The following is a 26638-nucleotide window of genomic DNA, read 5'->3' on the forward strand; positions in this document are numbered from 1 at the left end:
ATGCTGTGCCCTCTGTCAGGAAAGGCCTTGCCCTTTTCCTCTGTGCCAACTCCCCACTGTCCCTCCTGATACATCTCCAATATTACCTCTTCTCCAACCTCCCTGGGAGAGTTAATTACCTCCTCCTTTGTGCTCCTATAACAACTTTTACATCTCTTGCAAGAGGTTACTTGAATTACTTGTTTACATACATGTCTATCTCCCAAACAAGTCTAAAAACGGTAGGCTTCTAGATAATTGTATGTTTGATACATATGAATGAATGACCTTTTCTATGGAAAGCTAGGCGCTAAAGGTGATGGAGAGATAACATGCACATACGAGCTCTCAAGGGAAATAGACAGACACATAGATAATGTATAAGTAGAATAATAATTCTTTGAATTGAAATCCCCAGGGAAACATTTTCACTCAACCGAAAATCTAACTGCAATCTAAAGATTTTCACATACGACCACTTGGCATTGACTTACAACTCCACCTAGATAGGTTCATAAAGTCAGATCCTTTTCTTGTTACATTCTTAGAGCTCATAAAAGGTGGTCTGAAAAGGCAGCTCTTTGGGTATAATTTAGTCATATTAAACAGAATTGTAAGGGAGAGAAAATGACTGTCTAGTCCTTTATCATTGGGCATGTAATCCATTATAAAGGTGTTAAGCTCATTGGTAAGTGTAAAAATGAGAGGAAATGAGTCTACTGACAAAAAATGCAATGCGACAATAAACTAAAATTAATGCTTCACAAATTCTCAGCTTCTCAGCCTTATTGTCTCAATTTGTTATTCTCATAAATTATCAGAAAGTAAAGCACAGCCACTGCTCCTAAAAATAAAAATCTTATTAAACTTACTATGTATAAAACTGCCTGAAGACATTGGCTCTCCTTTGACCTCATGAGTTACTCAAGATACTCAATCCCAGGGTTCAAAAAATATATCTCATTAGCAGTACCAGATGTCAGCAGATGTGTTATTAAACTGCCTGTCACTCAAGCCTCAATCCTGAAAAATACCTAGGTCACCTAATCCTTTATGCCATCCACATCTTTTCACATATAATAACAGGAACTTTAGTGCCTGGAATTGTTATTAATAATAATTCCAAAAACTCAATCATTTCTGGGATGCCTTTGAGTTAATGGGAAAGAAGCTACTATCTGCCTGACAAATTGCTGCCCACTGGTAAAAGATGATTGACAGAGGATAGATAGTGTATTAGCCTCCTCGGGCTATGTCATAATCCATTCAGCTGGCTATCACAAAATACCATAAACCAGGTAGCTTATAAACAACAGAAACATTTCTCACAGCTCTGGATTCTGGGAAGTCCAGCATCAAGGCACTGGCATATCTGTTGTTTGGTGAAGGCCCACTTTCTGGTTCACAGATGGCAACTTCTTGCTGTGTCCTCACATGGCAAAAGGGGCAAGAGAGTTCTCTGGGGCCTCTTTTACAAGGGCAGTAATCCTATTTCTGAGGGACCTGCCCTTCATGACCTAACTACTTTCCCCACCTTCCAATACCACCACATTGAGGATTAGGATTCGATGTATGAATCTGGGGGTTACACAAACATTCAGACCATAGCAGGCTACCTTAAAAACCACAAACCGGTGGCTTAAACAATAGAAATTTATTTTTTCATACTTTTGCTAGTTGAAAGTCCAAGATGAAGGTGTCATCAGGGTTAGTATATAGCAAGGCCTCTCTTCCTGGCTTGCAGGTCACTGCCTTCTTGTTGAATGCTCACATGACTTTTTCTCTGTGCACTCACAGAGAAAGAATGAAATGAGCTCTCTGGTGTCTCTTCCTCTTTGTATAAGGTATCGGATTATGGCCCCACCCTTCTAAGCTCATTAAACCTTAATTATCTCCTTAAAGGTCCTAACTCCAAATACTATCACCTTGGGGTTAAGGCTTCAAAATATGAATTTGATGAGAGACACAATTCAGTCCATAACAGACAGACTGATGGATGGATGTGAATGGATGGACAGATGGATGGATGCATGGATGGATGGATGGATACATGGATGGATGCATGGATGAGAGGGAGGAAGGGAGAGAGGGAAGAAGAGAAGGAAGGAAGGAGGGAAGGAAGAAAAGAGGGAAGGACGGAGGGAAGGAGGGAGAGAAGGAGGGAGGGAGGGATATGATTAACTCACGAAGGAGGTAGGACTACGATCAGACTTAAATCTGCTGGAAGCAAACCATTGCCTGTAAGGTAAAAAATTGAGAAGTGTTAGAAAAGCCTCACACTGCTCCAACATGCTGCACATAAACACACATGAGCCACAGTGCCTAAAATTTCATATTAACCAAAGATTCAACAAACATTTATCAAGGAAGAACTTTGTGTCTGGCACTGATCTAGTGTTACAGAGCGTGTTAACTGAATTCCTCACTGAAGACATTTATATTCTAACATGGATGAAAAAAATCTATGTATAAGAAAGTTGTTCTTAACCTGAATTACACAAAGGATCACTTGTGGGACTTTAGAAAAATACATATTCCACAATCGTATCTTCTGAATCTAAATAGCCTGAGGTAGGCCCTGGGCATCGAGATGTATATATAATCTCTCCAGGGGATTCTGAAGCACAGCAATATGAAAATCCAGTCCAGACTACTGAGATAAGCATTGGCCTTTTCTTCTAAACACTAATGACTCTAGAAGATAATATGTGAAGAACCTACTACCGCAGTGTAAATAAACTCACTAGATGGCTAGCAATAAATGATCCAGAACAATATGAGACTACTGGGCAAGAGAAGGCATGATTGATTTAAGATAATGTACACGAAACTTGGTAGCAGACATGAAATCCCTTTGTAAACATAAAAGATTATTACTCCTCAGTAGGTCACCATTTTACAAGGCAGATCATTTCATTTTAAGAGCTTCCAAATACTGAGCCAACACATGGTTTTTTTTGTAACTTTCTTCCAATGTGTCTAGGTCTATAGTTTTCAGTGCATGCCTTCTCCCGAAGTCTTCAGGGTGAGACTCCACAATGCCTTAGGTCTAGGACCATAGCCCTCTGAAGTTCCTGAGCAAGTCTGGACCAAGGCTGATCAAGATCACTAGGCTTAGCACCAGAAGTATTTGAGACTCTGGAATTAATTTTGCGGCCATTACCGCGGGCTTCAGTGGGTTATAAGCCCAGGGCAACTGCATATCTGTTACACTGCAGTGTTCCCTTTAATTCCACCTGCTGCCAGCCCTGAGTCTAATCCATTCAACTGACTTCTGTCTGGGGTTCCTGTTCTCCACTAGAGCTCTCACAGGAACCCTAGCCTGTTTGGTTGAACTCTGATACTCTGGCCAGCCATTGCCACCTGCACACTTCAGGGCTGGTTTCCATTCCCTATACATCTAGTCAGTGGCTGGGTGACATTTCTTTACTATTGACATGCCCAAGCTGCTATATGGACTCCTGCCTTAGATCATTGATTCTCAGATGGGATGGGTTCTGCCCCCAGTAGAATGTTTCAGAAACTCTTGATGATATATTTGGTTGTCATAACAGTAACATCTGCCTCCTTCTACAGCATCACCCCATGTTTACTGGCATTTAGAGTGTGGGGGCCAGAGAAAAAAGACATCCCACAATGAATGCACTGCGTAATCCACCCAAGGATTAGTTGTACTGTGTTCTCGAACACTCACACAGATGAAAAACCTCTCTGTTAGTATCTGAGACTAGAAGCTAACTGTTTCACACATAATCTCAAAGTACTTTTTGCAGCAAGTTTTAATATGCAACTAATTTTCCAGGACAGTCTCTAGCCTGTAAATCATGGGGAGGAAACTTTACCAAAAATTGTTCACCACCCTGAAAATCACTTCACCAACACTACAATGACATTCTTGCTACTTGAGTGACAAGTACAAAGCTCCTGTAACGCTCTGCATTTGCAGTTTCCATTCTTCATGTAGCTACAAGCATCTGACTACTTTATTATGTCTTTTAGTGTAACCAAGCTCAAGCCCTTAGGTATTAACTACATATTATGTTACTTTTAATTATTTTACACTTTTAAACCTTTATATAAAAATTAGGGCATTATATTAATTTATTTTCTATGTGAAATTAAGTATGTAGAGATACTGTATTACCTACAAATTATATTATCTGTGAGAGTAAGAAGGGCACTACAAAATGTCTGTTGGGAAGAGGGGATATTAGGTCTGATAGGTTTAAGCTCAGTATTAGTATTTATTGAGAATAAAGTGAATATTCTCAATAAACCCTGTAGATACCAGCCATATCCTTTCATGGCTTGGCCCTTACAGCTGCATCAGTTCCTGCACTTCAGCTCCCAACAAGGCATCCTCCAGGCCAAGGATGTCTCAGGATGCCTTGCAGTCAAATCTATCCATTGGCAGATGCCATCCTACAATTCGAAAATAAAACCTAAAAATTATTTGTGTAATTCATTTGAATTAAAAGCATGACTCTTAGCAATAACAGCATAAAGAGATTGGCTATTACTTTTAAAACCTATATTTCAATAATGCTTTCACATATATTGATTTCATTTGATATTCACAACAACACGATGAGATGACAGAGAAGACTGTGCATTTCTTTTTTTTAAATTATACTTTAAGTTCTGGGATACATGTGCAGAACGTGCAGGTTTGTTACATAGGTACACACGTGCCATGGTGGTTTGCTGCACCCATCAACCCATCATTTACATTAGGTATTTCTGCTAATGCTATCCCTCCCCTAGCCCCCAACCCCCGACAGGCCCCAGTGTGTAATGTTCCCTTCCCTGTATCCATGTGTTCTCATAGTTCAGCTCCCACTTACGAGTGAGAACATGTGGTGTTTGGTTTTCGGTTCCCGTGTTAGTTTGCTGTGAATGATGGTTTCCAGCTTCATCCATGTCCCTGCAAAGGACATGAACTCATCCTTTTTCATGGCTGCATAGTATTCCATGGTGTGTATATATATGCCACATTTTCTTTATCCAGTCTATCACTGATGGGCATCTGGGTTGGTTCCAAGTCTTTGCTATTGTGAACAGTGCTGCAGTAAACATACATGTGCATGTGTCTTTATAGCAGAATGATTTATAAGCCTTTGGGTATACACCCAGTAATGGAATTCCTGGGTCAAATGGTAATTCTGGTTCTAGATCCTTGAGGAATCGCCACATTGTCTTCCACAATGGTTGAACTAATTGACACTCCCACCAACAGTGTAAAAGTGCTCCTATTTCTCTACATCCTCTCCAGTATCTGTTGTTTCCTGACTTTTTAATGATCACCATTGTAACTGGCATGAGATGGAATCTCATTATGGTTTTGATTTGCATTTCTCTAATGACCAGTGATGATGAGCTTTTTTTCATATATTTGTTGGACACATAAATGTCTTCTTTTGAGAAGTGTCTGTTCATATCCTTCACCCACTTTTTGATGGGGTTGTTTTTTTCTTGTAAATTTCTTTAAGTTCCTTGTAGATTCTGGATATTAGCCCTTTGTCAGATGGGTAGATTTCTTCTACCATTCCGTAGGTTGCCTGTTCACTCTGATGATAGTTTATTTTGCTGTGTAGAAGCTCTTTAGTTTAATTAGATCCCATTTATCAATTTTGGCTTTTGTTGCCATTGCTTTTGGTGTTTTAGTCATGAAGTCTTTGTGAATGCCTATGTCCTGAATGGTATTGCCTAGGTTTTCTTCTAGAGTTTTTATGGTTTTATGTGTTACATTTAAGTCTTTAATCCATCTTGAGCTAATTTTTGCATAAGGTGTAAGGAAGGGATCAAGTTTCAGTTTTCTGCATATGGCTAACCAGTTTTCCCAACACCATTTATTAAATAGGGATTCCTTTCCCCATTGCTTGTTTTTGTCAGGTTTGTCAAAGATCAGATGGTTGTAGATGTGTGGTGTTATTTCTGAGGCCTCTGTTCTGTTCCATCAGCCTATAAATCTGTTTTGGTATCAGTACCATGCTGTTTTGGTTGCTGTAGTCTTGTAGTATAGTTTGAAGCCAGAAAGCATGATGCCTTCAGCTTTGTTCCTTTTGCTTAGGATTGTTTTGGCTATAGGAGCTCTGTTTTGGTTCCATGTGAAATTTAAAGTAGTTTTTTATAATTCTGTGAGTAAAGTCAATGGTAGCTTCATAGGGATAGCATTGAACTATAAATTACTTTGGGCAGTATGGCCATTTTCACAATATTGATTCTTCCTATCCATGAGCATGGAATGTTTTTCCATTTGTTTGTGTCCTCTCTTATTTCTTTGAGCAGTGGTTTGTAGTTCTCCTTGAAGAGATCCTTCACATCCCTTGTAAGTTGTATTCCTAGGTATTTTATTCTCTTTGCAGCAATTGTAAATGGGAGTTCACTCATGATTTGGCTTCCTTTTTGTCTATTATTTGTGTATAGGAATGCTTGTGATTTTGCACATTGATTTTGCATCTTGAGACTTTGCTGAAGTTGCTTATCAGCTTAAGGAGATTTGAGGCCGAGATGATGGGGTTTTCTAAATATACAATCATGTCATCTGCAAACAGAGGCAATTTGACTTCCTCTCTTCCTATATGAATACCCTTTCTTTCTCTTGCCTGATTGCTCTGGCCAGAACTTCCAATACTATGTTGAATAGGAGTGGTGAGAGAGGGCATCCTTGTCTCATGCCGGTTTTCAAAGGGAATGCTTCCAGCTTTTGCCCATTCAGCGTGATATTGGCTTTGGGTTTTTCATAAATAGCTTTTATTACTTTGAGATATGTTCCATCAATACCTTTAACATCACACTGTCAATATTAGACAGATCAATGAGACAGAAAATTAACAAGGATATTCAGGACTTGAACTCTGTTCAGGACCAAGCAGACCTTATAGACATCTACAGAACTCTCCACCCCAAATCAACAGAATATACATTCTTCTCAGCACCATTTTGCACTTATTCTAAAATTGACCTCATAATTGGAAGTAAAACACTCCTCAGCAAATGCAAAAGAACGGAATTCATAACAAACAGTCTCTCAGACCACAATGCAATCAAATTAGAACTCAGGATTAAGAAACTCACTCAAAACCACACAACTACATGGAAACTGAACAACCTGCTCCTGAATGACTACTGGATAAATAACAAAATTAAAGTAGAAATAAATAAGTTATTTGAAACCAATGAGAACAAAGACACAACATACCAGAATCTCTGGGACACAGCTAAAGCAGTGTTTAGAGGGAAATTTATAGCACTAAATGCCCACAGGAGAAAGCAGGGAAGATCTAAAATCGACACCCTAACATCACAATTAAAAGAACTACAGAAGCAAGGGCAAACAAATTCAAAAGCTAGCAGAAGACAAGAAATAACTAACATCAGAGTAGAACTGAAGGAGATAGAGATATACACAAAAAAAAAAACCTTCAAAAAATCAATGAATCCAGGAGCTGGCTTTTTGAAAAGATTAACAAAATAGATAGACGGCTAGCCAGACTAATAAAGAAGAAAAGAGAGAAGAATTGAATAGACACAATAAAAAATGATAAAGGGGATATCACCACTGATCCCACAGAAATGCAAACTACCATCAGAGAATACTATTAACACCTCTACACAAATAAACTAGAAAATCTAGAAGAAATGGATAAATTCCTGGACACATACACCCTCCCAATACTAAACCAGAAAGAAGTCAAATCCCTGAATAGAACAATAACAAGTTCTGAAATTGAGGCAGTAATTAATAGCCTACCAACCAAAAAAAGCCTGACCAGACAGATTCACAGCCAGATTCTACTAGAGGTACAAAGAGGAGCTGGTACCATTCCTTCTGAAACTATTCCAAAGAACAGAGTAAGAGGGAGTCCTCCTTAACTCATTTTATGAGGTCAGCATCATCCTGATACCAAAACCTAGCAGAGACAAAACAAAAAAAGAGAATTTTAGGCCAATATCCCTGATGAAAAATTGATGTGAAAATACTCAATAAAATGCTGGCAAACCGAATCCAGCAGCACATCAAAAAGCTTCTCCACCACAGTCAAGTCGGCTTCATCCCTGGGATGCAATCCATCACATAAACAGAATCAATGACAAAAACCACATCTCAATAGATATAGAAAAGGCCTTCGATAAAATTCAACACCACTTCATGCTAAAAACTCTCAATTGTGTATTTCTGCATCTGTTTTAAAAAAGAATCTTGAGGCTCTGAGATTCTGATCAGCTCAGTCACAGAGCTAGCAAGAGAGCTGGGATTAGAGTCTACACCTTCAGAAGCCAAAAGCTGTGATATTTTCACCTACATCACACTGCCTCTAAAGTGAGACAAGTAACAACAGGAGGAAAAGAACAACAGAAAGAACAAAATTAAAAGGATCAATATGAAATGCTGAAACATGTAAATACTAACAGGGTAATGGTAATTTCCGAAAGCCTAAAGAGGAAAATTCCACACCACAATCCAAGAGATCTGATTAAGCAGGCTATTTTGTCATGTGAACATACTCTTCTATGGCAACCCACCACAGCTCACATCTTTGCACCCATTGTATAGAATGCCTGTGGGCACACACAAATGGCTCGCAAAGACGACACTTAAAAATAGCTGTGCTGCCCTCTACTGTTGAAAAAAGAGCAAGCATGAAAACGGCAATCAGATTTGCTACTTAAGTTGTGTGTCTAAGCTGATAAGTGAACAGCAGCAGAGTGCTACAAACACCATTTCATTATCATCAGTCAGTGGTTCAGTAGTAACTTTAGCATTGAAATAAATATTTTGACATTAATGAGATCAAACAGTTGATTTGGCTTAATAAAGACAATATCATAATTGTTTATTGTTGGTGCTATCCTTGTTAGTTGGATTGTATGCTTAAAACTAGCTGAATAGACATGAATATTCAGTACTTAAAGCTTGTTTTCAGATTCTTGTAATGTCAGGGCTAAATAAAACTTAAAGATCACATAGAGGTAAATGGATGTTTTACATATGACAACTCTGATCCATAGGCAGAAGCTGCCTGGAGAAATGTGAAAATAAGGATTTTGAGACTCTATTCAAGCTCAGTGACAAAGAAGATTACAATTGATTAGTAATGTCTTCCAAGTAAGAGAAAGTGAGATAATGCTATACGTGCAACATCCATCTGTCCGTGGGCTAAATTAGACTGCCATCCCTAGGCTCGTCTGATCACTTTACAGATAGGGAAATCAAGGCCCACTGAGACGAAATTGCTTGTTAAAGATCTCATTGCTGCTGGAAATTAGCCTGGGTCAATCCTATTACTGGGTATATACCCAGAGGGATATAAAGCACTCTACCATATAGACACATGCACACAAATGTTCATTGTGGCACTGTTCACAATAGCAAAGACATGGAATCAATCTAAATGCCCATCAATGACAGATTGGATAAAGAAATTGTGGTACATATACACCATGGAATACTATACAGCCATAAAAAATGAAATCTTGTCTTTTGCAGGAACATGGATGGAGCTGGAGGCTATTATCCTCAGCAAATGAATGCAGGAACAAAAAACCAAATACTGCATGTTCTCACTTATAAGTGGGAGCTAAATGATAAGAACTTATGAACACAAAGAAGGAAACATCAGACACTGGGGTCTAGTTGAGTGGGAAAGGTGGGAGGAGGGAGAGGAGCAGAAAAGATAATTATTGGGTACTGGGTTTAATTCCTGGGTGATGAAATAATCTGTATAATAAACCCCCATGACATGAGTTTACCTATGTAACAAACCTTCACATGTACCCCGAACCTAAGATGAAAGTTAAAAAAAAAAATACCTGTAATGTGAAAACCCTTTACTAGTGGGATTAGTATTCTTTGGGCAATTATCACCACTGTAGAAGTGGCTGTTAATAGCATTTTCCACTTGCTCTGTGCTGGGCACTGTACTATATTCTTTACCAACTATTATCTTATTTAATTATCAAAGGCTCCTTTGGCGTTGGATATTATTACCCTTGTTTTTTTTGTTTTGTCTTTTTTTTCTAAAAAAATAAAGAAATTAGGCTGGATCAAGAATTCAAGCATCCTGTATTCTGGAACATTCTTCTTGCCATTAGATATAAGTTTCTTAGCTAGACCTCCAGGAATGGAGGACGAGACATTTCAGCCCAAACTTTATAAAGTAACAAGTGATGTTCATTCTCAATACAGCTTTAAGATAATTCTTTACTGTCACCAAGGCACATATTTTCTTCTTTACATAGACCAAAAGCCTTTGTGAAAGACAGGGCACAGGCAAAGCCTTTTCATCTTACAATTGATCTTTTTGATGATTTGTTCATAAAGAAATAGAATTTCCCATTGTGGAGTCATTTCCATGGTTACCTATTGATTTCCTATAGGAAGCATGCTGTTTACACGGCCATCAGGTCTTTATTGTGGAGGGTAAATCACCCTCTGAGTTTTCACTTTATCTGCAACCTGAGGCATGTAAAAATGAGCTCTGCAAAATTACCAGAACAAGATAAATAAATGATTCATGTGAATTGGTTTTGCATGAATAAGTGATTAATCCTCTCTTTCAACTTTGCTATGAGAGAATGCAGAATTAATGTAATTCTATGCAAACAGAATCCACTTTTCTGAATTCTGACCTAATTGTAGGTATTTGTGAGGCAAAATACATGTAAAATTTCCTGTAGTTTTTAAAAAACTAATGATACTGCTACTGAAAATCAGGAACCAAACTTCTCTTTATAAACCTTAACTGCAGATGCACACGGATGAGATTGTGATTTACCCTAAAAGTTCCTTCAAAGCATCTTGTAATTTGGCATTCCAAAGGTATATGACCTTAGTGTTCCAAAATAGGTCTTAGAATTGCTCACCAAATAGCCTAGTCTTTAAACCAGAGTCCATGTGGCAGCCTTAGCAGCCTGAATTAATTAGGCTCTTGGAAGAAACACACCTAGGACTCTGGAGTTTTCACATAATGAGAAATCAGTAGACCATTCAATAAATCAGTAGAACACTCAAGAGCCCACGAAAACATCCACAAAAATAAAATCCCTTTAATTGGGGACATAAAATAACAATTCTATTCTATGAAGATGTGTCTCAGCGTTACGCTAGAAGTTTAGGTCTCTTTCTCCAAGAGTATTTCACCTGTAGTCAGGAACTTTAAACATAAACCCAGACCAACCAAGTGATTCTATAAAAGTCACAAAATAAGAATACTAGGAAGAGGAGATAATCTTGGACTGGAAGATAAGCAAAGAAGGCTTCTTGGTTTGTGCAAAATTGCGGCTTTTGCCATTACTTTCAATGGCAAAATAAATTTTGGCAAAAATTTTTTTAGGAGACTTGCAGAAGCAGTGAGATTTGAATAGATAGAAATAGAAAATTATAGTAGCTAACCAGTTAGCGAGCATTTACCATAGGACAGATGCTCTGCCAAACCCTTTATACTCTATCTTATCTTCATAACTATCCAATGAGGTGAGTAAGTTATTATTCTCTTTTTTATAGGTTAGATCGATGAGATTAGGCCGGGCGTGGTGGCTCACGCCTGTAATCCCAGCATTTTGGGAGGCCGAGATGGGCGGATCTCCTGAGGTTGGGAATTCGAGACCAGCCTGACCAACATGGAGAAACCCCGTCTCTACTAAAAATACAAAATTAGCCTGGCATGGTGGCGCATGCCTGTAATCCCAGCTACTTGGGAGGATGAGGCAGGAGAATTGCTTGAACCCGTGAGGCAAGGATTATGATGAGCTGAGATCACACCATTGTACTCCAGCCTGCGCAACAAGAGCAAAACTTTGTCACACACACACAAAAAAAGGCTGAGGTGTTAAACAACTAGTGTAACAGGGCTAGTTCCAATGATTCCAATACACACTGGCTCCTAAGTCTACAATCATAACTAAACCATTTCAGTCAGAGAGAAATAGGGACTATAGTGGCAAGGAAGCAAATCACATAGCAAGAGGGTGACAGAGGTTAAATCACTACATCAACAGAGAGTGGTGTAGTAAAGGGAGGAAGGGCTGGGAAAACGGCATGAGGGTGGATTACAGAGAGCTCTGAATGCCATTCTTGGTAGGATAAAATGTGAGAACTGAACCCCAACTGAGAAGGTGCCAATTAATTCAGGTGGCACTGACCTGTGAGGCTGAGGAGGTCTTAATCACCAGAACACAAAATGCTCATTATCCAACCTTTTAATTAGCAAAGAAACTACCCCGTCTGGAAAAGTTTTCAGCAAAGAACTAAGATTTGATCATGCTGTTAAAGAAAAAAAAAAAGAAAAGAAAAAAACAATCCTCTGATCTCTCCCAGGCAACAAATCTTGTATTTCAGATGTATGTTTTCATATCTTCCAGGTCCCCATTGGAGAGAAAATGAGGGAAAGGAGGAACAGATGGGACTAAAAGCAGAAGGCACCTGATGAAAGAGAAAAAGCAAGGCTGGGGGAAGGGTGTTTAGAGAAGGACTGGGAGAACAAAAGCAAAGAATCTGAAATGTAAGGTTATCTCCTCTGCTGAACTACACACACAAAGTTGTTCTATTTACTGCTTTGCAATATTGAGTGACTCTATCAAGTATTGGTGGCGATCGGTGCCTAGGAATAATCACATGGATCTCTCAATAGAAAGGTCACTTTACAGAATCAGGTCACTAATAAGGGCCTGGGACATGTATATCACCACGTAGGTGTGAAAATGCAGGACAGGGTCAGGCTATGCCAACATCTTTGTACATGTGAAAAATGAAACCCAAGAAGGTCAACAGAAGGGGCATTGGCCTGGGAATCAGAAAGGTAGTCCTTTCCCTGAAAGAGGATAAATGTATTTTCCCAAGGTAGCAAGATAAGTAGTAGAGTGCCTACATTTTGTTTCTTGCCTCTTAGGAGAGCATGCTTTCTTCCGTTCCCATGAACTTCAGAATGAGCACATCTTTACTCAAAGCCTCCTCTGCTACTTATATGTGTGACCTTAGGTAAGTTATTATCCTCTTTACCATACAGATAAATAAAACAAGTTCTTTGCTTTCAAACAGCTAAAGTAAATCAGGCACAGGTAGGTAGGCAAGGTCCAACAGGAGGAGTTGGTGATAAGTGACTCAACTTTGTTCCCAGCACCAGGCTCATATTATAATTATCACTAAGAGAGTAGAATTTATCACTTCAGTAGAGGAAAGGCTCCCCATGCTTTTCCATAGCTTCCAAAGTTGGTTTGATGATTATGGGGGAAGAGAAGGAAATTGGGACAACACCTTCGGTACTAGACAGTATTTATCAGTCACTCAGAGCTGTCCACCGTGCTTACAGCTTGGTGGATATTATTTCATTCAATCCCCCAATAATCCTTTAGATTATTATTTCAATTGTACACATGAGAAAATTGAACTTCAGAAAAATTAAGGGACTTGCCCAAATGCCACTAGATTTAGCACCAGGCTCCAAGCTAATAGCAAACTAGAGAGCTCTTATGAGAACAACCATATTACTGCAGCTTTCCCAGTGTAGTTGTCATGACCAACTCAGGGCTCTCCAGTCCAAACAAGGAGGTCGTGCTAATCCATTCATACATCTTAACTCCCAGAAATCATTTCCATTTCCCATGGAGCAAAATTTTGGAAAGCAGATTCAACAAATTTTGCAAGGTACTGGGGGCAATGTAGCTATTATACAGAAATAAAAGACAACTTTCCTGTCCTCCAAGAACTTATAGTTTGGCATGAAAGTGGTAAGTAAACAGACAGCAGCAAGTTAGACATCTTCTTCAGGGATTATATTTGAGCAGTGCAGATGTACAAAGAAAGGGGAAGAAAGTGAACAGGGAGGGAGACATTGAGGAAAAGCTGTGGTGGGAGGGAGGGAAGAAGGAAGGAAGGAGCGAGGAAGGGAGGGTAAGGGAGGGAGGGAGGGAGGGAGGAGGCAGGCTTTGTATGTCAGGGACTGTGTTAGTTATATTGCCTTATCTCTTAATTCTTCCAACACCTGGTTGTCGATATCATTACTCCCATCATATCCCTCCTCCTAACCTTCATCACCCTTAGAATGACCTAGTCTTGCATGATATGGTTCCTGCCTTCCTCTGTGGCATACATCCTACCACACTGACCCCTTTACTATGTCTTGAACATATCAGTCTCTCTTTAACCTCAGGGCACTTGCTGTTCTCTCCAGCTCAAATGTCCCCCAACTCCCTCCAGATGTCCATATGGCCTGCTTCTCTCTCTCTTCCTTCTACTCAAATGTTGCTTCCACAGAAAGGCTCTCCTTGATCCCCCTAATAACCCACCTCTCAGCTCCACTCTCATCTCCTTACTCTGGTTTATTTTTCTTCAAGGCACTTACCGTTACCAATCTTTCTTTATTTGTATTTGTTGGTTGCTTGTCTCCCCATTCCTCCACTAGAATGTAAACATTTACTCTCTCTCAGGATAGTAGGCAGTGACTGTTTATTTTTATTTATCCCCAGAGAAGTCTAAGCAGTGCCTGACATATAGTAAGTGCTCAAGAGAAATTTTATGAATGAGCTAATGAATCTGCCTTTGCAAGATATGGAAACTGGGGTTCAGACAAGTTATGCATCTTGGCCATGTCACACAAATGGACCTACCAACTTCATGACATTGTTATGCTCACTCCTGCCTCAGGCTTTGGGCCTTGAAAATCTCTCCTCCTGCAGGTCTTCTGATGGATCTTCACAGAGCTGGCTCCTTCCCATAGCTTCAGAAGAGCCTTCTGGGGTCACCTCCTTTAAAATTGCCCCTTCCACTCCCATTACCCTATTTAACATTCTCCATGACACTTACTACTCTCTGAAATTACCTTATTTTCTTCTCTCCCCTATTAGAATGTAAGTACTAGAGAAATCAGACCAATGAGACTATTTCTTTCTCATTCACGGCCTGCCTAGAGCAGCACAAACAATACAAAAACAAACCAAAAAATGAATAAGCGTGTGTATGTAGGTCTCTTAGTACCATGCTTGGCCCATAACAAGTGCTTACTAGCTACTAGTTACTAATTTTTTAGTAGTAGAGATTTAATAGGCAAAGATCATAGGAAAAGAAACTCAAAACAAGGGAATAGTGTGAATTAAAGACTAGCTTTTCTTAAACTATGTTGCCAAGATAGTTTTACCCACAAGTCTGTGTCCTGGGCAAAAATAGTGGAAATTGGCTTCAGTGCAATCACAAGACTTCTGGAGGAGTCTTTCACTCCGTATGGATCAAAAATGGTGTGTTTCACCCAAGAGCATGGCTTTGGACATCTTCTTGTACAATTCACATATTTGTCAGTCATATAAACATTTCAATTTCAAGAATAGCATCTAATGTGCAATTTAATTTGGACTCCATTTTGTAACTCTCGGAGCTGACAAATGTAGTTATTTTCACTTGCAGCAAATGGTTTGGTTGAATAGTGCATGGCTATCCAGGACTGGCAGAAAGCAAAACACCAATCAATAAGAGCAATAAAACTGGAAATCCACAAGATGTGTGGCCTGAAACATGTATAATTTTTAATTCATAATTTACTTAAATGATTGATTCTCTCAAAAGAAAGAACTGAAATAAGTGATAAATTGAAGTCTTACTGTGCAGAAAAATGAATACAGTGTTGATATGTCTTTAAGATTTCTCCACAACCAACAGAGAAGAGAAGGTAACTTCTGGACCCTGAAGTAAATCTTATTTTTATTTGGGGGATTATTTGGACATAGCTGCTATTGCCAAAAAAAGATTAATCCATACTATGCCCACCTCCCACTGGCTCTACAACCATTCCAAAGAAAAACAGGTGAGGAGCTAAATGATGTTGCAAAAATCAGTGAATTTGGAATAAAAACATCTGTATTGAAATATTGACTCTGTGGTAGGTAAGACTGGAGGATCAGACAGGAGGGCAAATATGTTGAATCTTTACTTAAAGGCCAACTCCCTTGCTGCCTACTTTTTTTTTTTAAGAGACAGATTTTGCTGTTTCCCAAGCTGGAGTGCAGTGGCTATTCACAAATGCAATCATAGCACACTACAGCCTTGAAATCCTGGGATCAATCAGTCCTCCTTTCTCAGCCTCCTGAATAGCTGGGACTACACCTACCTATTTTTGTGCTCTACACTTATCTATTTCCCTTAAGAGGTAAGGGTTAGTATTTAAGACTTGTCCCTTGAAGCAGGCCTCCCAAGAAACAAGTGGGCTTTCTGCAAAGTACCAATGAAACTGGCAATGGCCTAAATCTTAAGGACATTAATCCTGGTCAATGATGGCAAGTCTTGGATCCCAGTCCCCCAGTTATGTCAGATTCTCTAGCTATGAATGCTGATGTGGCAAATCCAGCCGACAGCTTGCTAGACTATACAGCTGCAACCACAAGAGTTGGACTCCAGCCTGCTAATTACTCCAGGGGAGAGGCTGGTGCTACCCCAGACATAAATGCTGAGTTAGCAGCATGGAGCTAGAGCCAGCTCATATTGCTGCTGTATCCTGGCTGATCTCTGAATATAGCAAGGAGGAGCTGATGCTTCCCTAATAATTCAACTTGAAAGCCACAAAGCCCAAGGATGGGGATCTCTCCCAGAAATCTGACTTGCAGTCATGCTGAATTGCTGTGTACTACCCTAGAATGTGATGAACAAAAGAAAACCACACATCTGCTACTGCATACGTTCGTAAGTTTGCCTCTAGGGCTGATATACATTCTGGCTGTATACATTCTGGTTATTTGTATATCAGCCCTCTAGGGCTGAGATAAATTCTGGCTCTACACATTCTGGCTATTTGTCCTGGTCCCCACAATACCTCATTGATAACATTTATGAAGGGAAGAATAATACTTCTTGATAACTTTTTGGAAGTTGACAAAATAGAAAAAGAAGGTCCAAATGTCTACATTTTTATGTACACATTTATGCATATTTACAACTTCTGATATTTCTTCTTTTTTCTCAGATTATATGAACCTCTGGACTCTGGAGTAAGCATGTAAATATATATATATATGTCTGTGTGTGTGTGTGTTTCTGTGTCTGTGTGTATTATATTTATATTTATATTTCTAGGCATTTTGAGGTCCTGTGGTAAAGGCCTTGGTCATGTCTGCATAAAAGTCAGCATGGGATATCCTCAAAGCTGCAAGGCTCCACCTATGTAGACACTACTGGGAGCAGGAAGCCTGGGAGACGAAGCAGGGCAGCATAAATTTTTGTAGCAGAGGCAGCATCTACAGGGGGTGTCTTTGTGTCTCAGACGATTGTTGCAAAAGAGTTCATAAATGTGCAGTTCCCTATCTTCCTCAACCCTTCAAAGATGGGAAAGAACTTCATTTAGATGTTCCATCCTACCCAGTTTTTTTACTGATCTGGGCAATACCAGGTCCCCTTAACACACACACACACACACACACACACACACACACACACACACACACACACACACTTCCTGCAATATATTGTGCTGAAAATCAGCCTTGCTGTCATAGTTCCATTATCAGGAGAGTTTGGAGTAACGCCCAGCCTAGTCCATAATGAAAAATTGTGGCTCAGTGTCCTGATTAAAAACATATCATCCTTTCTTGTCTATAGCTCCGTTCTTAATTTCAGTCTAGCCCAAGACGCTATCTAAGGTGGCTTGGAATGCAGGCCCACATATTCCTTTCTGCTGTGAGTACAAGCAGAACTGGCAGAGCTGGGATTCAAATTGACCTCTCTCTGATTCTGAACCCCATGCTCTTTCCCATGAAGAGGTCTAGTTTTTTTTGTTTTTGTTTTTGTTTTTTTTTCATCTGTTAGGGGCTGTTATGGGTTGATTTGTGTTTCCTCCATCCTCCCCGAAAAAGATATTTTGTAGCCCTAACCACTAGTACCCCAGAATGTGACCGTATTTGGAGATACGGTCTTTATAGAAATAATAAAGTTAAAATAGGTTCATTTGGTGTGAGCTCTAATCCCATATGACTGGTGTCCTTATGCAAAGAGGAAATATGAATACCAAGAAAGAGACACAGAGGCATCAGAGAAAAGACAGACACCTATGAGCCAAGGAGAAAGGCCTAGAACAGATCCTTCCCTCACAATCCTCAGAAGGAACCAAGCCTACCAACAACACCTTGATCTCGGACATTCAGCCTCCAAAACTGTGATGCAATCAGTGGTGCTTTGTTATGCCAGTCCCAACAAACTAATACAGGAGAAATTCAGAGTTTTCAAACTGGAAGTGCATGTCCGTGGACATTAGATTGTTGCAGCCATCCAACTGTACAGTGCACAGCTCCAGAGGGCAGTATTCCCAGGGTCACATCATGGTGCATTCCTGCACTAGACATCATACACCACACAGCCTCACACAGTGTCCCTGACCAAGCTGACACAGATAGAGTCTCCTCCTGTGAGACATCTGTTACATATGTTACATATGTTAAACATGTTATAAATTTAGTTAAATTGCCCTCAAAGTAAAGACTATAAAAGAAGGATGTTAAGGGAGATACTGTTGCATTTGCTGCAGTGCATTTAAAAATAGATAACTTCAAGGCCATGGAATATGGGACTGTTTTTTAGCACAAAATTATAAAAGTGGAGAACTAATATATGTTAACCTATCGGGAAATTCATCTGAGTATGAGCTGGGCAGATGTTTTGATTGTCTATGGAGGGCTGGACTTCCCACTTTTCTCCCACTCATCTGACAGGATCAGTTTTTCAGGTGATGAATTAGGAACAAGGTGAGAAGGAGGTGGCTCTAGACACCCTGGATATAGCACTGTTTTCTGTTCATGAGATTCAGATGGCCTGATAATTAAAGCTGTCTCCACAACAGAATGGCTTTCCTCATCTAGCATCCTTGGCACAGGGTAATTCAACTGAAGACTGGGTTCATTTATCCATTCAACTCCATAATAAACACTTATGGAGTATTAGGCAATGTCCTGGATATTGGAGGAATACAAAGAATAGTGCCAGTCATATCAATCTTGCTCTCAAAGAGTTTAGGTTCTAAGGAGAAATAAGGTAGATGCGTAGAAAATTCCAATATAGAATATAAAACTATGTGTCACAGAAAAAGTGCAGTTAAAATGCCACAGGAGTTCAGAGTAGTTTACGAAGGAAGATATTGGGACAGTGATGGCATTTAAGCTATATGAATAACATTAACAGATAGAGAAAATGGCATAAGCCAAGATGGAGAGGAGAAGTCGAAGGCTGACTGGAGTACAGGGCATGTTTTTGGGAGCTAGAAAATACAATTGGAAAGGTCTTCTGTATCTTCTTTGGAGATGGTTTTAACCACCAGACCAGGAATGTAAGTTTTATTCTGAGGACCAATAGGAGCCACTCAAAGAAGACGACCTTACAGTGATGTTGACAGGGAAATTCCAAAGATAAGAAGTTACCCGCCAGGCAAGGTGGCTCACGCCCGTAATCCCAGCACTTTGGGAGGCTGAGGCAGGCGGATCACAAGGTCAGGAGATTGAGACCATCCTGGCCAACATGGTGAAACCCCGTCTCTACTAAAAATACAAAAATTAGCTGGGCATGGTTGTGCATGCCTGTAGTCCCACCTACTCAGGAAGCTGAGGCGGGAGAATCGCTTGAACCCAGGAGGCAGAGGCTGCAGTGAGCCGAGATTACACCACTGCTCTCCAGCCTGGGTGACAGGGCAAGACTCTGTCTCAGAAAAAAAAAGAAGAAGTTAACCTATCAAGTGACTTCTGAAATCTCCCTCTCAGATCACTGAGTCTCTGGATTCATGCTGAAGAAGAAACAATAATCCCTTATCATAGATATGGACCACATCAGTTGAGATAGGGCTTGGAGGGTGGGGAAGCTATGAAATCCTTCTGAAAGAATGGCTATATTTTAGGGGATCACAGAGAATGCAAAGTTCAAGCAACTAAAGGGAATAGAAAATCCAAGCTATGTGGGGGGCTCTTCCCTTTCTCATGATCCCCCTGGGCAAGAAGCCAGTTCAGAGACATCATCAGCTTATTTTCTCATAAACAACAATCGATCAGTAAGAAAGTGACATTTTTCCTCTTTGCCTGACTCCTTAACACATAATTGGTAGTACCTCCCATACCTGATTAACTCAGAACAAAGCTGAAGAGAAAACAACTGTTGTGAGCTGGAAGAAATAAACTGAACTCTAGGCGTCTTTGACCTCATTAGATCCATTTACAGTGAACTTTAGCCAAGGGAAGCAATGATGTAGAGAGCAGCTAGAAAGGATTTGTGGAATCCACTGAACTGGAATTCAGCACACGGAGCTAATCCTGCAAAACTGTGATTATAAAATTACAAAGCTTGACCAAAGAAAGCTTTGTGCATTCTGTGGACTTGTACCTAAAATCACCCTTAGTCTGAAATATCCTTTTTTTCTTCCACAGGAATTGGCTAACTGTATTGCTCTATTTATGCCATCTTTGCAACTAAATACTGTGATTAACTTGAAGTGTGGTTTCCAGAAATTTCTTATGAGGAAACAGATAAATATGGAAAGATGTATGCCGAAAGATGTTTACTGCAGCAATGCCTAAGATAAAGACTGAAAACAATATAAATATCCATCAGGAGACGATTGCTTAAGTATAGTACAGTAACACACTGGACTATCATCCAGCCAATAAGCAGAGTAAGTTGGATACTAACAAGATTCTAACAATAAACACAGTAAGTTAGTACTAACAAGAAACGATGTCCATCTGTTGCCCATGTGTCCATTAAATATTGCTAAGAAAAAGAAGTAGGATGCAAATAGTATGTATAATATGAACTAATTTTTAACTTTGTATGTATGTTTGAGAAAGAGAAAAGCGTAAAAATGGTGAATCAAATTAACAGTGATTTTCATGGAAGACTGGGATTGTAGTGAATCCTTCATTTTCTCCCTATGCACTTCTGAATGGCTTGGATTTTGTTACAATGAGTATGTACTGTTTTTATAATTAGAAAAATGATATTCCTATTAGAAAAGGAAGATAAAGAGACTAATTCTTCATTATGTTTTCCAAATTTTAATATTACTTATATCAGAGATTATTTTAAGATCTTTTTAAACTACTCAGTGTAGTAGAAACAATACTGGACCTACAAGCCAGTCCTCAGTTGTGAGTTCCAGCTCTCTGTTTTTCCTATCTGAGCCTCAGCTGTCTTCATACACAAAATGAGTGGCTGTATTTACTGACTCACAAAGTCCCTACTAGTGCTCACATTTCATAATTCTAACTGGAAATAAATACACCAGGCATTCAATCCTGTCTTATGCAATATGGCCTAAAATGAGGCCCACAAACTGCTATAATCCAAAGACAAGTGGACTCTTGGAAGAGCTGAATTACATAATAGAATAAGTTTCTATTACAGATCCCCAGGGAATGAGTCTTTTTTATACACTTACCGTCAGAAGTTCTGTCAAAAATTCTACAATCATCTCCAGCCCCAACATACACAATTTACTAGACAGGAAATTGAGGCCACAGAGGCAAAGGGACTTGTACAAAATCTCACAGCTAATGAGTAGAAAATTCAGGATTACAAATATTTAATCATTTCTGGGCTAGGTGTAATGCTTCTTAGATCTTAGAGTTCAGGCCAAACATATGATAAGTTCAAAACAATGCTTTGACCGTCCCCCACAGCCCTACACCAAAGGAATTTCTTTATGATATCCTCCACAGCCCAATCCACATCTCTGAAACTGAAACACATTAAAAGGAAAAGATTTTTGAAGAAGTATAATTTCCATTTCCTTTTTCCACCCACATATGTGCAGGCACACTGATATAAAAAGGGACTTTAAAAAATTTGTGGAATCTTAAGCAAAAAGAACAAAGTCAGAGGTGTCACATTACCCAAATTCAAACTGTACCATAAGGCTACAATAACCAAAATGGCATGGTACTGGTACAAAAACAGACACATAGACCAATGGAAAAGATAAGATAACCCAGAAATAATACTGCACACCTACAGCCATCTAATCTTTGACAAAGGCAACAAAAATAAGCAATAGGGAAAGGACCCCCTACTCAATAAAAGGTGTTGGAATAAATGGCTAGCCATATGCAGAAGAATGAAACTGGACCCCTACCTTTCACCACATGTAAAAATTAACTCAAGATGGATTAAAGATTTAAGTGTAAGACCTAAAGATTTAAATAAAAGAATCCTAGAGGAAAACCTAGGAAATACAATTTTGGACATCAGCTTTGGGAAAGAATTTGACTAAGTCCTCAAAGCAATTGTAATAAAAATGAAAATTAACAAGTGGGACCTAATTAAACTAAAGGGCTTCTACACAGCAAAAGAAACTATCAACAGAGTAAATAGACAACCTACAGAATGGGAGAAAATATTCCCATAATATGTATCTGACAAAGATCTAATATCCAGACTCTACAAGGAACCTAATTCAACAAGCAAAAAAATAATAATAATAACATCATTAAAAAGTGGGAAAAGGACATGAACAGACACATCTCAAAAGAAGACATACAAGTGGCCAACAAACATATGAAAAAATGCTCAACATCACTAATTATCAGAGAAATGCAAACCAAAACCACAAAGAGACACCATCTTACACCAGTCAGAATGGCTATTATTAAAAAATCATAAAACAACAGAAGCTGGTGAGGCTGTGGAGAAAACAGAATGCTTATACATTGTTGGTGGGAATACAAATTACTTCAGCCACTGTGAAAAGCAGTTTGGAGGTTTATCAGAGAACTTAGAACAGAACTTAAAATTTAAAACATTCAAACCAGCAATCCAATTACTGGCTACATATCCAAAAGAAAATAAATTGTTCTACCAAAAAGACACATGCATTTATATGTTCATCACAGCCCTATTCACAATAGTAAAGACATGGAATCAACCTAGGTTCCCATCAACAGTGGATCAGATAAAGCAATGGTCCCCAACCTTTTTGACACCAGGGACTAGTTTTGAGGAAGACAATTTTTCCCCATATGGAGGTGGGGAGGGGAGGTGGGGAAATGGTTTCAGGATGAAACTGTTTTACCTCAGATCATCAGGCATTAGATTCTCATAAGGAACATGCAGCCTAGGTCCTTCTCATGTGCAGTTCACAATAGGGTTTGCACTACTATGAGAATCTAATGCCATGGCTGATCTGACAGGAGGCAGAGCTCAGGTGGTAATGCTCACCTGCCCACCACTCACCTCATGCTGTGCCGCCCAGTTCCTAACAGCCCATGGACTGGTACCAGTCTGTGGCCCAGGGGCTGGGGATCCCTTGGGTACAGAAAATGTAGTATATATATACCATAAAATACTACACAGCCATAGCAAAGAATGAAATCATGTCCTTTGTAGCAACATGGATGCAGCTGGAGGCCATTATCCTAAGTGAATTAACAGAGGAACATAAAACCAAATACTGCATGTTCTCACTTATAAGTGGGAGCTAAACATTGGGTACTCATGGACATAAAAATGGCAACAATAGAAACTGGGAACTACTACATGGGGAAAGGAGGAAAGTGAGGAAAGGGGCAAAAAATTATGGGGTGCTATGGTCACTACCTGGGTGATGGGATCATTCAGACCTCAAACCTCAGCATCACATACTAAACCCACGTAACAAATCTAAAACCATTTTTCCGGAAAAATGGAATTAAAAGATAAAAATAAAAAATATAAACTTGATTTCTCTATACCATCACCATCAAATTCATGACATTTTTGTAAGTGATGATACTAGCCATTTAGCCATCCCTAAAGGACTGAGGGTCCTGGTAAGTCAACCACGTCTATACAGTCTTTCTACTTGTTAATAAAATAAAATGAGTGTCTTTTAAAGGTTTCTTAAGATTAGAAAACAAAAAGAAGTCAGAAGAAGTCAAATCAGGACTGTAAGGTGGATACCTAATGAGTTCCCATCAAAACTCTTGCAAAATTGCCCTAGTTTGTTGAGAAGCATGAGCAGGAGCGTTGTTGTGGTGGAGAAGGTCTCTCTGGTGATGTTTTCCAAGGTGGTGTTGTGCTAAGGCTTTGGCTCACTTTCTCAAAACACTCATAAGAAGAAGATGTTGTCATTCTTTGGTCCTCCAGAAAGTCAATAAGCAAAATGCCTTGAACATCCAAAGAAACTACTGCCATGACCTCTGCTCTTGACAGTTCTGATTTTGCTTTGACTGGACCATTTCTATCTCTTTGTAGCCATTGTTTTGAATGTGCTTTACCTTCAGCATTGTATCAGTAAAACCATGTTCCATTTTCTGTTACAATTCTTCAAATAAATGCTCCAGGATCTTGATCACACTTGTTTAAAATTTCCATTGAAAGCTCTGCTCTTGTCTGCAGCTGATCTGAGCACAAAAGTTTGGCACCCATCCAGGAGAAAGCTTGTTCAACTTTAATTTTTCAATCAGAATGTGGTTGAAACCACTATCTATGGTGTATACTATTGTTTGTGTTGTTAATCCTTGGTCCTCTTCAATGAGGGCATGAACAAGATGAATTTTTTTCTTCCAAGTTGATATGGATGGCCTGCCACTGCAGGCTTCATCCTCAAAATCATCTTGTCTCTTCTTAAAACAAATCATCCATTTGTGAACTGCTGATTTCTTTGGGGCACCATCCTCATAACCTTTTGGTAAAGCATCAATGATTTCACCCAAGCATCATTATAAATTTGATGTTCATGTTGCTCTGATAGGGCTCTTTTCAAACTGATGTCTTATCCTTCTTATTATCTCAAAGTAGTTTCTGTTCAGACATGTTATAATAAGTTAGTACAAATTTATTTTGATGCAAAAAATTTTTTAATCTATGCATAGTTTTTTCATAACACACATTTTCTATGAACTTGTGAAGAGCCCTCATATACCTCTCACTTACTTTGTATAATTTACTTTAAAGCTGCAACCACACTCAAGGTGTGGATCACAGTTATCCTGGCCACCTGCAAGGAATAAAACAAAAAACGACTTTAAGATGAAAGATATATTAAAAATTAGGGCTGACTTAGAAGTGTAGAGCAGCTGTGTTTAATAAAAAATCATGAAACTAGGAAATAAAAGACCTAGGTTCAAGTTCTACCTCTGCTACTCAGTTGTGTAGGACCTTGGTCAAGCTATTTAAGATTTCTAAGCCTAGTTTCCATATGTATAATTTAAGAACCATTCACTCATTCTCATGGTTTTTATGGTATAGAGGGAGAGTTAAGTATTAAATAATCATACAACAAATGAATGAGGATTTGAAGACAACTAATATGGTCCTTTCAGAGAATAAAACAAAAGTACCTGACCTCCTTCGTAGCAGGTGATGCTTCAACTTGGATTTGACAGATGAGTGGTCATTAATTCACTGAAAGGAGGAAGGAGGTAAGAGGAAGCATATTCGAGGAAAAGGTACCACCATGTTCAAAGGCTCCGTAGTGGCAGGAAGCATAGCTGGTTTGACGAAATGAAAAGAAGGCCAGCAAAAATGGCCATTGAAAAGTTTAAAATATGGGAGTGAATGTTACAGGGTAGCTGTGAGATGATATGAAACGGGGCACAGAACATTTCTTTAAGTATTAAAGCACAAAATATATTAGGTGTTGATAGGATAAAAGTATACAAATCATCTAAAAGAACTCTTCCCCAACACAAAGGCACTGTCAAAATATTAGCTGGTGTTGTTCAGTGACTAGGGTACTCTGCTGATAAAGGCAGGAATGGAATAAAACATCACCACAGTGACTTTTTTCAAGTTGAAAATCTTGCAGCAGAAAGAACAAAAGATACAGGTTCACCACGCATAAAAGAACCTGACTGTAGGGCAGACAAATGACAGAATTTGTCAGAAATCTCCACTGCAGAGCCACCAATGAATACCAACCTAGTTTGACACAGTACAGGTGAAATGCCAGAAGAGAAGCCCCCAGGTTGTGATCAAATGCAGCTGCTTGGAAACAATTCAAAATGCAAACAACAGACTTCCTGAACTCCTGGGTCAAGTTTCAACCACAGAAATTATAAGCTGACTTTGTCACAACAAAAATTTGTCCCACAAAATGGATATTTTCTTTCGAGCTTGCATGAAACTCAAAAAAAAAGGTATCAATAGAATTGATAGGTCATTTGTCTCTCAAGAACACTGCTGGGGAAATTACTTATAAGACTTATAAATGAGGGTGATATAATGTTAGCTCTGATAAGGATATTAATTAAAAGAAAATTGACTGTTGACATTTCTGCAAGTTCAGACTATCAGATCAAACACAAACCCAAAGGAAGGGAGAAGGTCAAGGTGATATTCTATAAGCCAGAAAGTAGACTAAAAGTTTCTGGACAAGCTAAGATATATGAAATTGCAGACCTGTGGGCTTTTTTGCTTATAGAAAATCTAAACTAGAACCATCTACAACTTAAATTGGAAAGGAATTTGTAGAAACAACGTACTAGATAGCAATCAGCATGATAATACAGAGCACATCAATGTAAATTTCCTTTTTTGACAAAGTGAAAGACCACATAAACAAAGGAGAAAAGGGGTATATAATCTATTATAACCTTAGCAATCTTTTCAATTCTGCCATGCAATACATAGTACCATATAAGGTAAAAATCTAGATTTTTATAGTAATGAGATGACTGGAAAGTTATATGCAAAAAGTGGTTAACTAAACAACAGGATAATGTATACTACAAT

The 26638-nt window shown here is 39.0% G+C and overlaps 1 protein-coding gene and 1 long non-coding RNA gene across 4 annotated transcripts in view; one reads left to right on the top strand and one right to left on the bottom strand.

The window, feature by feature from the left end:
• Window positions 1-26638, bottom strand: part of SUMF1 (sulfatase modifying factor 1) — a 636667-nt gene that overhangs the window by 162663 nt on the left and 447366 nt on the right. Inside the window, exon 10 of one of the 3 annotated variants that reach the window (XM_016940330.3) lies at window positions 1614-2217. The exons of 1 other annotated variant lie outside the window; for it this stretch is intronic. In XM_016940330.3, coding sequence (XP_016795819.1) covers window positions 2162-2217 — 56 coding nt within the window. In that variant the 3' untranslated portion in view covers window positions 1614-2161. Of the gene's footprint in view, window positions 1-1613; window positions 2218-26638 lie in introns of those variants that run through there. One more of the 3 variants, XR_010155072.1, reaches the window with a different exon arrangement.
• LOC129143594 (uncharacterized) overlaps window positions 2161-26638 on the top strand; it is a 55823-nt gene continuing 31345 nt past the window's right edge. Inside the window, exons 1-4 of the long non-coding RNA XR_008547204.1 lie at window positions 2161-12482; window positions 12870-12958; window positions 16926-16958; window positions 20359-20603. This is a non-coding gene — a long non-coding RNA (uncharacterized LOC129143594). The remainder of the gene's footprint in view (window positions 12483-12869; window positions 12959-16925; window positions 16959-20358; window positions 20604-26638) is intronic.

Source organism: Pan troglodytes, chromosome 2 (genome assembly GCF_028858775.2).
Source record: "Pan troglodytes isolate AG18354 chromosome 2, NHGRI_mPanTro3-v2.0_pri, whole genome shotgun sequence".
Classification (NCBI taxonomy): domain Eukaryota; kingdom Metazoa; phylum Chordata; class Mammalia; order Primates; family Hominidae; genus Pan; species Pan troglodytes.